The 13,581-nt window shown below is 42.3% G+C and overlaps 1 protein-coding gene and 1 pseudogene across 2 annotated transcripts in view; one reads left to right on the top strand and one right to left on the bottom strand.

The window, feature by feature from the left end:
- Window positions 1-2,253, top strand: part of LOC110196892 (methylmalonic aciduria and homocystinuria type D homolog, mitochondrial-like) — a 38,086-nt pseudogene extending 35,833 nt beyond the window's left edge. Inside the window, exon 8 of the transcript XR_013483053.1 lies at window positions 359-2,253. The product of XR_013483053.1 is annotated as a methylmalonic aciduria and homocystinuria type D homolog, mitochondrial-like (transcript). The remainder of the gene's footprint in view (window positions 1-358) is intronic.
- The window catches only part of MMADHC (metabolism of cobalamin associated D), a 47,410-nt gene continuing 34,100 nt past the window's right edge, over window positions 272-13,581 (bottom strand). Inside the window, exon 8 of the mRNA XM_078147049.1 lies at window positions 272-386. Coding sequence (XP_078003175.1) covers window positions 336-386 — 51 coding nt within the window. The 3' untranslated portion in view covers window positions 272-335. The remainder of the gene's footprint in view (window positions 387-13,581) is intronic.

Here is a 13,581-nt window from a genome sequence, read left to right as displayed (position 1 = left end):
CTTGCCAGGCACCTCAGGCATCTGCAGGATTTGGGAGTAACCAAATACGACTACTACTACAAATGCTATAAGAATATAATCATCCCTTCTTTACTATATATATAAGGCACTCCATTGGGTGTAATTTCAGTAAAAGATGACAGGGACATATGGGGGGAACACCCTGTGATGGTTGTAACTTGATAAGCATTCTGGCACATAGTTTGTTGTAGTTTAGTTTACATTCTACATTCTATAACCTCACTAGTAATACATGAGTTTACCTGTTCTCCAGAGACATTCCACAGTAAAATTATCATTAGGAAGGTTTTCCATTGTAGAGGTAATTTCCTTAGCTATGATGTTTTCTTTTCTGCAGCTTCACTGCTTTCCAGCTGAAAAGAAATCTTTTTAAAGAAAGAAGTGAACATATTCTTCTCTAGAAAAGCAAAACAAAGAATTTTAAAGCAATAAGCTAACACTGCTCTGAACTTATCTCTCACACCCTTTGAGATCCAGCAATACTACAACGAGCCATATATTCTAAACAGGTTTTTTTAAAGGGAAAAGTACATATTTGTACAAAAAATATTTATAGGAGCTCTTTTTGTGGAGGCATAGATTTGGAAATTGAGGGGATGTCCATCAATTGGGGAATGGTTAAAGAACTTACAGCCAAAAGGGGGTGATTACCTCTGACTTATGGGCAGCTACACAAAAAGCATTCATATGCCTGAAAAGGAGCTCAGCAGGGAACGAGATGATGACCCAAGTCACCAAAGCCTTGTCATCCCTCCATCAATGACACCACAATGCTTCTGACTGGGACTGGGAAGCTATTCTAGCCCTGTCTTCTCTTTAGCATCCAAGGGAAGAAGAGAGTCAACACTTGAGTGTGTCCTGAAGACACAGGTGAGGAAAATTTCTGGTCTGAATATTCCATTTAGCATAGGAGGGTCTGGGTGACCCTTTGTGGAGGACTATTTAACCTGAGAGATATATTGTCAAATTCTAGATGGTGGAAGAGAAATAGATTCACCTATTCGAAAATGAAGGGGCCCCTCTCAAAATCCAGAAGTGAACAGCAAGGATGGAATTGCCCATGAGAGGAAAGGTGACGGAGTGGTCAGAGAGAATCAGATAGGAAATCTCCCTGAAAACGAAACTCTGACATGCCACTCTTTGCAAATCCAAAGAAATGCGTTCTCCCTTGTATTCCAGGAACAATGGCCATAATGCTGAGAAGCAGTACAATCTGGAAGAAAGATCCTGAGACCCACCAAGGTGGGAATTTCAGGGAAACTTGGTCAGTCTGAGGTCACCTATGTGATATTTGCCTTCCTTGTCTATTTTGAGAATTGGCCTTGTCTGTAGAAGGAAGAAAGAGTTACTCTGAGATGGTTTGTGCAAGGGACACACTCACAAGATGTCTTATAACCAAACAAGAAGAATCTCATGAAGACACTGCTTTGTATCCACAGGGAGGGACAGATTGTATACCATCCAAGTGAAGACTTCCTTAACTTTTGATAATCCCAATCAATCCTAGACTGGCTCTTGATGAAGTAGCTATTGGGAAGAATCTGCTAGGAAGACAAGAGTGAATCCTATTATCCCTTTAATGTGTTCACCACAACATATTCTACTTCTCTAGCCCCTTCTCTTGGTTCCAGACCCAAGGAAAAAAGGCCTTTAGATGAGCAAGAGAAGCAAACGATCTGAAAACAACTGAGGCAGTCAGTCTTTGTGGATATTGCTCATTATCAATCTGAGGTACGGCATCACTGTAGAGTAACAAATGTTTTTCTTCCTCCTTCTTCCTCTCATCCTTCTCCTCTTGTTCCTCCCCGAGTCCAACCTTACTACCATCCAACTGCTCCCAAAACCACATTCCACTGCCCACATTCCAATTCCACAACAGTCTAGGTCACTCGGCTTTTCAATGTAGTAGTCAAGAAAGAGATGGCAGCCAGTTGGAAAAGTTTTGTTGTTTCCCATCACAATTGGGCCTTCTCTAGGATTAGTCCTTTATGGATAAAAGAATATACACACATTCACTTTGATGAACACACACATACACACACACTCCACCCAAACAGGTATTTTTTTTGGTATCTATATATGTACAGATGGATAGATGGGGCTGAATTCACTATGATTCCACGCAAGTCTACAAAAGAAATGTCAAATGTTTTGTGTCCACAAAATTATCAAGTGTGTTGCTTGACCTCAAGCTACCATTTCAAGTCTATATAGCCTTTGGCATTGAATGTCTCTTCTTGCGTCCTTCTTGTATTTCTCGGGTATGAGTGAATGATACAATAAGGGTCATGTTAAAGTGAGAGAAAGGGTCTTTTCTATCCCTGTTAACACTACTCAAGTCCCTCAATTTACAGCAAAGAGGGTGATGAAGAAAAAGGACTTCTCTACCTCCATACTGACATTTCCATTAACATTTACTATTCACCTGGCTGAGTGACCATGGAAGCAAAGGTATATCGAGTTTTGAGCTTTCTCTTTTTTGAATCAATGGAACTTAGACTTCTAGTTCTCATATTTAGATACATAGAAAGACAGATAGATAGGAACATAATGATATAGAGATAGACAGAAATATACAGAGATAGATATACATAAGGATAGTAGATAGACAGACAGAGACATAGAGAAATATATAGATATCCTCTCCGTTTGCTCCTCAGGACTTCCAATTACCACTATCTTGGCAAGATTTATTTCAGTTTCTTAGCATCTGTGGCTTGGCGAAGAGCTCACCTCTCAATATCCCACCTTTCTCCTTCTCCCCGTCTCTCCCTAAAAGCCCTAAGCCTTTGACCATGGTAGCGTACTTAAGGCCTAAAGAAATGGAACAACTATGGGCTTAGACTACCTGATGAACACAATGAATATTAATGGCCAGCAAAGAAAGCTGCACATACCTACTTGGCCACAAATGGCTCCTAGGATCCCAGATAAAGATGATGGACAACACACCAAAACCACACCTCCAGAAAACACCACAAAGAAAATCACCCGACTCTCCTCTCCTCTCCACTGACCTCCACTGCACCTTCTACCACTACAAGGCAAATGCCACTGGATACCTCAGGTATCTTAGCACCCCCTTCATTCTGTTACCATGGCATGATGCAACCACCACAACAATCCTCCATCATTCCAGCAGACCACCTCAGAGTAGCAAAGGCAATGCTTCCTCTTGGGTTTGGGCTCTGGAGCTCAAGGAGGGCAGAGGTCAGGCCTAGACACCCTGGGGCCTTTGACTTTCATCTCCCCATCCTCTCAGGGGCCCTGACTTCCATCCTTTTGGAATCACACACAAGAGTTATGTGCCCTAAGTGATCTTCTCCTCCCACCAGGCTGAAATTTGCTTCTTTCAGTTACTTGGCACTTTCTTTTCTGCACCTGCCAAATTACCCACTGGGGCTGGAGGAATCTGCACTTTAGCCTCCATGACACCTCTCTTCTGACTTGGTCTGCACACATTATGGTTTCCCAACCTCAATCAGATCTCTGCTCCCCTCAGTGTCTCAGTTTCTACTATTCTGAGTCCCCTGGAGAGAAACTGGAGGCCAACTTCCTCCTAGCAAGAGAGAAACAGTTAATTTTCAACACCTGTTTCTGCTCACCTTTGCCTCTCCCACCTTGGCACACTGTTTCCTGGATCCTCTCTTTTAAGTCAGAGACTCACCTGTTTTCCTTTGAAGCAGAAAGAGCTCAATCTCTCCCCTGGACCAACACTGAAATAGAAAGCTCGTTTCTCTAGTGGCTTGACTTCTCTATGCAGTGTCCTAAGCAATCCTTCCTTTCCTCCAAAGAACCACCCAGGGCCCCATTATTCCTTCTATTCCCTCTCAGAACTGCCCTGAAGGTTGAAAAATGGTGCTTCAGGGATCTTCCTTACTGCCTGCCAACTTCACCTGCTCCCAACTTTTCCTTCCTCTTCAGCACAGAGCTCACGCATTCTTTTCTCTTCTTAGCAACTACAATCTGTTGACTTTCCAAGTTCACTTTTTCATTTTCCTTGTAGCCTCTCTTCTGCATCTCTACATCATTGCTGTGCTTCCTTAATTGGTGGTCTCTCCTAGACATTGTTCCTGACCCATGGTCACCACACAACCCTTCCACTAATCAATGGATCCTACTCTCTTTTTGGTCTCTTCACAGCAGCCCTTCATCCTGAAGGCCTCTTTATGAGGCCAGCTCATCCATTCCCTCTGCTACTCCTGCATGACCTTGACCTGTTTTGGCTTGCTTTCCTTCCCTCAACTTTCCCTCACACCTAAGCCACAAATTCCAGAGGCCTCACACCAAATTTCAGTCACTGGCCTTGCCCCCAATACCAAAATCCTCCTCTTTCCCTCCAGACTCCTCCTGGCTTCAGCAGCCCTACTTCAACAGCAGCTTCTCCTAGGAAGAGCTCCAGAAGAACCTGGCTGTCAATGCTCCTGCCAGACATGCTGTATGTTCTTTCTCTACCTGCTGCTGGTTCCAGAAATGTCTCACTCAAGGCCAAAAGGGGTTGGTTGCCTCTGCCTTGTGTGCTGCACAAAAAGCATTTGCATCCCTGAAAAGGAGCTTAGCAGGGAATGAGATGATGACCCAAGTCACCAAAGCTTTGCCATCCCTCCATCAATGACACCACAGCGCTTCTGACTGGGAGTGGGCAGCTATTCTATCTGTCTTCTCTTCAGCATCTGAGGAAGAAGAGAACCAGTAGTTAAGTGTGTCCTGAAGACACAGGTGAGGAAAATTTCTGGCCTGAATATTCCATTTAGCATAGGAGAGGCTAGGCAACCCTCTGTGGAGGACCATTTAAACTGGGAGACAGATTGTCAAACGATTTTTATTTTTTTAGGCAATTGGGATTAAGTGATTTGCCCAGGGTCACACAGCTAGTAAGTGTCAAGTGTTTGGTCTGAGGCCGGATTTGAACTCGGGTCCTCCTGACTTCAGGGCTGGTGCTCTATCCACTGGGTCACCTAGCTGCCCCTAGACTAGTATCTTGAATGATTACCGACATACCATTCCTAGCCAGAAAAAAAAAAAAGCATAGCAGTACCTCTGACAGAGAATTCATTATGACCAGACTGACTTTGTAGACAGATGCAAAGATAATTCAACATTAGGAAAAAAATATGATTGTGAAAATACTTCAGCCCCAATCCACAGAAGTATATTGAGAGATGCATAAAAAGCCTCTGACACAATACTAGTTGCTTAAACAAAAATAAAAGAAAAAGTCTTTAAAAGCATAAGCACTCACTAGAAGCACTCACTGTTAGTTTGTTTTTTAAAGGTACATTAAACAACAATCAGAATCATAATACCTGGCATTATTTTGGTAGGAAGGAGATGCTAATGTCCTCCTCCCAAAAACAAAAATCAAATTAGAGATGGTCCCTCTTTCCATTTTTTTTTTAAATAGGAATTCAGAAACTTTAGTTCTAGCAATAGAAATGATTATAATAACTAGAAGACAATAGAAAAAAAATTAATGGTACAAACTCCAGAAAAAGAGAGAGAAGATCAGACTTATCTGTAGATAAGTGGGCCTTGGAAAATCCCAGCAAATCAGCAAAGAAACTAATTGAGATAATGAAAAATCTTATAAAGGTTCAAGATACAACAAAGTTGATCAAAAGATCAGTACTTCTATATAGCAATGATATCCAGGGGGAAACAGTAGAAAAAGAAATTATATTCACAATGCAACAGCCTTAAAAAACTCCCTATGATAGGAGCTAGGTATGAAACCATAAATAAATTAATACATGGTTAGTAAATCTGTAAATCAGCAGGAGCCTTTTCAGAAACAATTTAGGACTATGCAAATAGAAAGCAATTAAAATGGCCACACCCCTTGACCCAGAAAATCTGGTGCAAAGTTAATACCCAAGGAGGACAATGATAAGAAATTTCCTGTATATATCCAAATATTTCTTTCTTGTTGTCCAGTGTTATCTGACTCTCAGTGACCCCATTTGGGGTTTTCTTGGCAAAGATACTGAAATGGCTTGCCATTTCCTTCTCTAGCCCATTTTACAGATGACGAAACTGGGGCAAATAGGGTTAAGTGACTAAGTGACTTGCCCAGAGTCAAAGTTTCTTACCTCTAGCTTTACTGACAAAGGAAAAAGCCATCCCTTGTGATTTCCTTTTCTCCTCTATTCAGTACCTATCATTTTAAGGACAATTCCATTTAGTCCTATCTCTCTAGCATTTTTTATATGAATTTATTTATTTTTACTTTTCAACATTTACTTCCACAAGATTTTGAGTTCCAAATTTTCACCCCATCTCACCCCTCCCCCCACCCCGATGGCATGCATTATGAACACCCCTTCCCCTAGTCTGCCCTCTCTTCTATCTCTCCCCCCCTTCTCTTATCCCCTTCCCCTTCTGTTTTCCTATAGGGCAAGATAGACTTCTGTACCCCATTTCCTGTATTTCTTATATCCCAGTTGCATGTGAAAACTTTTTTTTTAAACATGTGTTTTTAAAACTGTGGGTTCCAAATTTTCTCCCTTCCTCCCTTCCCACCCGCACTCATTGAAAAGGCAAGCAACTCAATATAGGTTATACATGTGCAGTTATGCAAAACACTTCCATAGTAGACATGTTGTGAAAAACTAACTCTATTTCCCTTAATCTTATCCTGCCCCACCCCATTTATTCTATTCTTTCTTTTGACCCTGTCCCTTCTCAGAGGTATTTGCTTCTGATTACCCCCTCTTCCAGTCTACTCTGTTCTACCTCTCCATTTCTTCTTCTCCTAGTATAATTTTCTCTCATCCCTTAATTTTATTCTCCAGATATGACCCCTTAGTCTTCAACTCACCCTGTGTCCTCTATCTATCTATCTATCTATCTACATACATATAATTTTTTCCCCTCCAACTACCCTCATACTGACAAAGGTCTCATGAGTTATAAATATCATCTTTCCATGAAGGAATCTGAACAGTTCAACCTTAAGAAGTGTCTTATGATTTCTCTTTCCTGTTTACCTCTTCATGTTCCACTTGAGTCTTGTGTTTGAAAGTCAAATTTTCTATTCAGCTCTGGTCTTTTCATCAAGAATGTTTGAAAGTCCTCTATTTCACTGAATGACCATTTTTCCCCCTGAAGGATTAGACTCAGTTTTGCTGGGTAGGTGATTCTTGGTTGTAATCATATGTCCTTTGCCCTCTGGAATATTATATTCCATGCCCTGCGGTCCTTTAATGTAGAAGCTGCTAAATCTTGTGTTATCCTGATTGTTTCCGCAATACTTGAATTGTTTCTTTCTGGCAGCTTGTAATATTTTCTCCTTGACCTGGCAACTCTGGAATTTGGCTACAATATTCCTAGGAGTTTTCCTTTGGGGATCTCTTTCAGGAGGAGGTCTGTGGATTCTTTTAGTTTCTATTTTGCCCTCTGGTTCTAAAATATCAGGGCAGTTTTCCTTGATAATTTCTTGAAAAATGATGTCTAGGCTCTTTTTTTGATCATGGCTTTCAGATAGTCTAATAATTTTTAAATTATCTCTTCTGGATCTATTTTCCAGGCCAGTTGTTTTTCCAATGAGATATTTCACATTATTTTCCAATTTTTCATGCTTTTGGATTTGTTTTACACTGTCTTGATTTCTCATAAAGTCACTAGCTTCCAATTGCTCCATTCTATTTTTTAAGGAAGTATTTTCTTCAGTATTCTTTTAGACTTCCTTTTCCATTTGGCCAAGTTTGCTTTTTAGGGCATTCTTCTCCTCACTGGCTTTTTGGACCTCTTTTGCCATTTGGGTTAGGCTATTTTTTAAGGTGTTATTTTCTTCCGTATTTTTCTGAGTCCCCTTTAGCAAGCTGTTGACTTGTTTTTCATGATTTTCTTGTATCATTCTCATTTCTCTTCCCAGTTTTTCTTCTGCTTCTCTTACTTGCTTCTCAAAATCCCTTTTGAGCTCTTTCAAGGCCTGGGACTGATTCATATTTTTCTTGGAGGCTTTGGATGTAGGAGCTTTGACTTTGTTGTCTTCCTCTGGTTGTATGTTTTCATCTTCTTTGTCACCAAAGTAAGAGAATATAGTCTGACCCTTTTTGCACTGCTTGCTCATGATTCCAGCCAATTACTTGAGTTTTAAACTCTTTGTTAAGGTAAGAGTCTGCTTCCGATGTGGTGAATATACTGTCCCAAGCTTTGTTTTTACAGCTGTTTTCAAAGATACTTATAGGGACCTATAAATTTTCAGTTCTTGCAAGGTTGTATGATAAGGGGCGAGGTGTTCACTCCTTTCCTGGCCTGTGCTCTGGTCTATTAGTGACCACAAGTACTCCTTTCTGTCCTGGAACTGTGAAGAAGGTTTTCTCTGCACTGCCACTGCAAGCTCCACCACAGTACTCCTCCTCGCCCCAGGGCCTCCACCCAGAACTGTGACCCAGATCCAAGGACAGGCAAAGCAAGAGATTCCTGGCTCAGCACTGGCAAAGAGATCCCTGCAATGTCCCTCTGATCAGCCACTAGATTCCCCCTCAGTCTGTGGGCCAGAAGCTCAGGACGCAGCCATCACTCCGGTGGCTGCGCTCTGTGCTCTGGAGCTGGCTCTCACCACGCTCCTCTCTCAGCACTGCAGAAACAGACTTTTCCCACTGACCTTCTAAGTTGTCTTTGGTGTTTGTGGGTTGAGAGGTCTGGAAGCTGCCACAGCTGCCTGAGATTCAGTCCTCTGAGGCCTGCTCCAGGGTCACTGCGGCCTGCACAGCCACACCACACTGCGCTCCTCTTCCCGCCCAGCTTGATATACCTTTTTGATCAACCATCCAGGTTGTCTTGGGCTGGAAATTTGCTTCACTCTGTCTTTTTGTGGGTTCTGTTGCTTTAGAATTTGTTTAGAGGCATTTTTTATAGGTATTTGGAGGGGTTTGGGGGAGAGCTCAAGCAAGTCACTGCTTTCACTCCGCCATCTTGCCTCTGCCCCGTCTCTCTAGCATTTTCAACGGGAATGGGTGTTATATTTCATTAAAAGCCTTTTCTGCATCTATTGAGATAATCATATGATTTGTTAGTTTTGCTGTTGACATGGTCAATTATGTTGATAGTTTTTGTATGCTGTCTCATGATTGTCATTCTCTTGGATGAAGTTATTGTTTCCATGATTTGTTATTTGACCCACTCATTCTTTAGAATTAGATTATTTAGTTTCCAATTAATTTTTAGTCTCTTCTGATTTTGATCCTTGATCTTCCCTGTCTCCATAGTAAGAATCTATGGTCATTGTCTGTTTCTGCTTTTTGTTCTTCTGGAGCACAGGAGGCACTGGCTCAAGCTTCTTGTGCTGGGAGCTTGGGACCTGGTCACTGGCTTTGTGTGCTGGATGCCTCAGGTCCTGGCAACTGGACTCTATAGGGATTTGGCAGCTTACCTGGTGCTGAGCTGGGGTCAGCAGCACTGAATCCCCCTGGGGGAGGGGCCTGTCCGCTGGAGGATGCCAACTCATCCATGGTGCTATGAAGCACTGGAAGGCTTGGTCACCAGAGGATGTCTGCCCACCCGGAGATGTGCCTCCTGGAGTTGTACTGAAACATTGGAGGTTTGGATGTTGGAGGACACCTGCCTACCAGTGTATGTGGTGGTTTTCCAAGCTGGAGTCTACTTGTTCCCCTGCCTGTGCCAAGGCACTCAAGGGGTCCTGGTGTTGGCACTTGCCTGCCCCACCACCTTGGGGTTCAGGATCTCCTCCCAGTTTGCTGAGGTGTAGCTTGCTGTTGGTTTGCTGGGATGCCTCCCATCCTGTACTCCTCCCCCTCCACCAGAGCAAAACCAACCTTTCCTGTTTTAATTCTCCAAGCTTCCTGGGCTACAAAACTGCTACACCCAGTCTTTCTGTTGGCTCAGCTGTTCTGAGGTTTTTCCTGGGGTGACACTTTCTGGGCTTGCAGAGATCAATAAGGGAGAGTAAAAGTGACTTACTTCTTCCTCTGCCATCTTGACTCCTGGAAGTCTCAAAACCCAAGGTCTTGTTTTCTTTGAGCATCTCTTCCATGCTGGTGATAATTAGAGCAGCTCACATTTAGATAATGCCTTACTGTTATAAATGCTTTGGATGCTTGAAATGAGGTAGAATGTAATGGAAAAACATTTATTAAGTACTTTGCATGTGTAAGCACCGTGCTAAGTGCTGGGGATACAGATAGAAGGGAGGGAAGTACTTGCTTTCAGGAAGCTCCCATTCTAATGAAGGGAGAGTCCAGCTTCAGGACAGATGGAAAATCCCAGGACCCAGAGTGGACTGTAAGGTCTGATAGACCTTGGAGAACAATGACAGGGCAGGAGATCCTTGACCCATGATGTCATGAAGGAGATGAAGGAGACAATGGCTCTGAAATTTGGAGTGGAGCTCTGAATATTACCTCAGGAAGGAACAAGGATGGGCAAGGGTGGGGAGACAGTGTATACATTGAAGAAAGGGCACCCAGTGCCTGGTGGGAACTGGGCAAAGGGAGCTAGTGTTGAGGAAGAAAAGGGCTCCCTGAAGCAGATGTCTGCGGGGCTCTCTGACACCCTTTTATACTCGAGGGGTAGGTGATCTGGAGAAGGGAAGAGGAAGGTGACCAGCTCCTGGTAGGAACCCCTCTTGCTTTGCCCGTGGGCTACTGCTTATCTTCATACATTCTCCCAGTTGGTCCTTAGGATAACCCCATAACATAGGTAACTTTGAGGGGGAAGGAAAGGAATAGCTGTGCTTTTATTCATGTAGAGACCTCCTAATGAAAAGAATCCCTTTGCCAATGTAAGTCAACAGAACTGACCTTTTGGTTGTTCAGTCATTTCAGCCCTGTCTGAGTCTTTGTGAGCCTGTTTGGAATTTTCTTGGCAAAGATACTGGAATGGTTTGCCATTTACTTCTCCAGTCCATTTTACAAATGAAGAAACTGAGACAAATAGGGTTAAGTGACTTGCCCAGGGTCACAATACCACTATGGCAGTGGATCTGAACTCAGTTCTTTCTCACTCTGAAGTCAGTGGTAGATACACTAGACCGTGCTGTCTCTTCGGCAGTAGTAATAATTGAAATGTGTATATTACTTCAAAGTTGCAAGGCAACAATCAAGATTAGACTCACAATCCTGTGAGGTAGGTTCCATGGGTACACTTATGTCCATTTTCCAGATGAGAAACTGAGACTTAGAGAAATAGAGAAATAGGAAGTGTCAGAGGCAGGAGATGAATCCATGTCTTCTTCCTGACTGGAAGTTCAGCATACCCTTGCCTATAACCACATTGCCCCTCTCTTAGAGATGAAGGACTGGGGCCCAGATTGGAGAAATATTTTAGTAAAAGTCATATAGCTACTAAGACTTGAATTCAGATCTTCTTAGGTAAGTAAGTAAATAAGATCTTCTCTAAGCAAGGCTACCAAAGTCAAACCTTTTTTTTTTTTTAAAGTCCAACATAATGTGCCAATAAGAGGCAAGCACATACTGTGGTCAAATCTCAACCAAGCTAGTCAAATACCGTCTGGCTGCCACGTCTGAATCTAAGTCCAGTGCTCTTTCCACCACATTACGCTACCTCTGAATGTTATGAGGCCTCTAGCAAGAGCTAGGCTTGGTGCAATGCAGAGAGAACCTTGGTTCTAGTCCCAGCTTCACCATTTACCTGTGTGACTCAGGCAAGTTCCTTCACCTTTGTGCATCAGTTTCCTCATATGTAAAAAGAGGTTAGGCTGAATGATCTCTATAGTGTCTTCTAGATCCAAATCTATGCCTCCATGAGCCAATCATATGATTTGATGTTCACGACTGCTTAGGAAATACTGACGAGGCTGTGTAGGGAAGCCAGCTCTGAAATGCATAGGCAGTCTGTACTCCTAGGTCCCAATGAGTACTAATAATAAATCCTATGAAGTAGTCCCATATATTTGAAATTACAATTGTTATTACTCTATTATAATTTATATATTTATACTATATGCATATGCTACTATATACCATATGGTATACATTCATATATACTATGTGTATATACTATATACAGTATAATATAGTCAATTATGCAAAGTTATAATTATATAAAATATGGTCATTGGTTCCAGCCCAGCAGAAACATGCAGTTCAAATAAAACAACTACTTCACCTTCACAGCACTCATTTTTTTCCATAAATCAGGACTTTGCTGTATTTCATATTTAGAGAGGTCTGAATGTTGTTACTATGTAGTATTAGTCTGAACTTGACACTTCCGTCAATTTTTCTCTTAGTATGCCTGTCTGTCAAAGGTCTCCTTTCAATTATCTTAATTCCTGTCCATCAAGTGCATCACTTACAAATCCAGACATCCCCCTCCTGATGTCACCAGTCCTCTTTAAGAAGGAAGGATGAACACCATCAACAAACATCAACCTAGCCTTTAATCACTGAATGGGCATTGCCTCAGACAAACTGAGACCTGGGAAAGACCTTAACTTAAAAAGGCCAAGATGCCCCACTACATCTGGGGCCATCTCCAATCATCATGTCCTATGCCTTGCTACTAGACTCCAGTGACTCCAAAGAGTGAGGCTGATGACCGCACAGCCCTCCCACGTTTAAATGCAGTTCACTTGCAAGTCAAGACAACACCTCCAGATGTCACTGGTCTCTTCAAGAATGAAGGACAAACAACAACAACAACTGGGGAGACAACAAGTATATATATATACATACATACATAAATACACACACACATATGTAGTTTGTGTGTATGTATATATACATATTTATAGATACAGAAATAGATATAGCATGTCTAAAGTAAATACAGATATATGTACACATACAAACATATGTATAAGACACACATACAGCATAAGTCTAAAGTAAATACAAATATATGTGTATACACATGCATCACACACACACACACACACACACACACACACACGTATGCATACACACAATGGTTAAGTACAAGGCAGTCTGGGAGGGAAGATACTGGTGGGTTACAATAGGGGGACCTGGAAAGCAAGAAAGGCTTTATAAAGAAGATGGTGCTTGAGCTACATCTTAAAGGAAGAGAGGAACTGTCTTAGAAACAAGGAGGAATTGCATCCCAGGTATGTGGGAAGCCAGTGCAAAGGCCTGGAAATGGGGGGTGGATTGTTGGGTGTAAAGAACAGAGGGAAGGACAATTTGGCTGGACCCCAGAGTGCAGGAGGGGGAGTAATAGCCAGTGAGGCCAGAAAGACAGGCTGGGACTGGCTTATAAGGGCTTTAAAAGCTAAACAGAAGAATGTCTATTTTCTTTCAGAAGCCACAGAGTTGGTTGAATAGGGTAGTCAGTCACATGGTCAGATCTGTGCCTCAGGAAAATCCTTTCAGCAGCAGTGTGTAGGATGGACTGGAGTGGGAAGAGAGACTTGAAGCAAGGAGCCCAACAGGGAGGCTGTTGCAATAATCTTCATCACGTGGTTAAAGCCTGAACTAAGCTAACAGGTGTGAAAGTGAAGAGAAAGGGTTAAATTTGAGAGACTGTCAAAGTAAATCAGCAAGATTTGACAATAGGGCGTATGAGGTGAGGAAGTGTGGAGTCAGAGACAATGCTGAGATTATGAATGTAAGACACTGG

This window comes from Phascolarctos cinereus, unplaced genomic scaffold (assembly GCF_003287225.1).
Source record: "Phascolarctos cinereus isolate Bilbo 61053 unplaced genomic scaffold, phaCin_HiC Scaffold_726;HRSCAF=1367, whole genome shotgun sequence".
Classification (NCBI taxonomy): domain Eukaryota; kingdom Metazoa; phylum Chordata; class Mammalia; order Diprotodontia; family Phascolarctidae; genus Phascolarctos; species Phascolarctos cinereus.
This window is presented reverse-complemented; position numbering and strand designations above follow the sequence as displayed.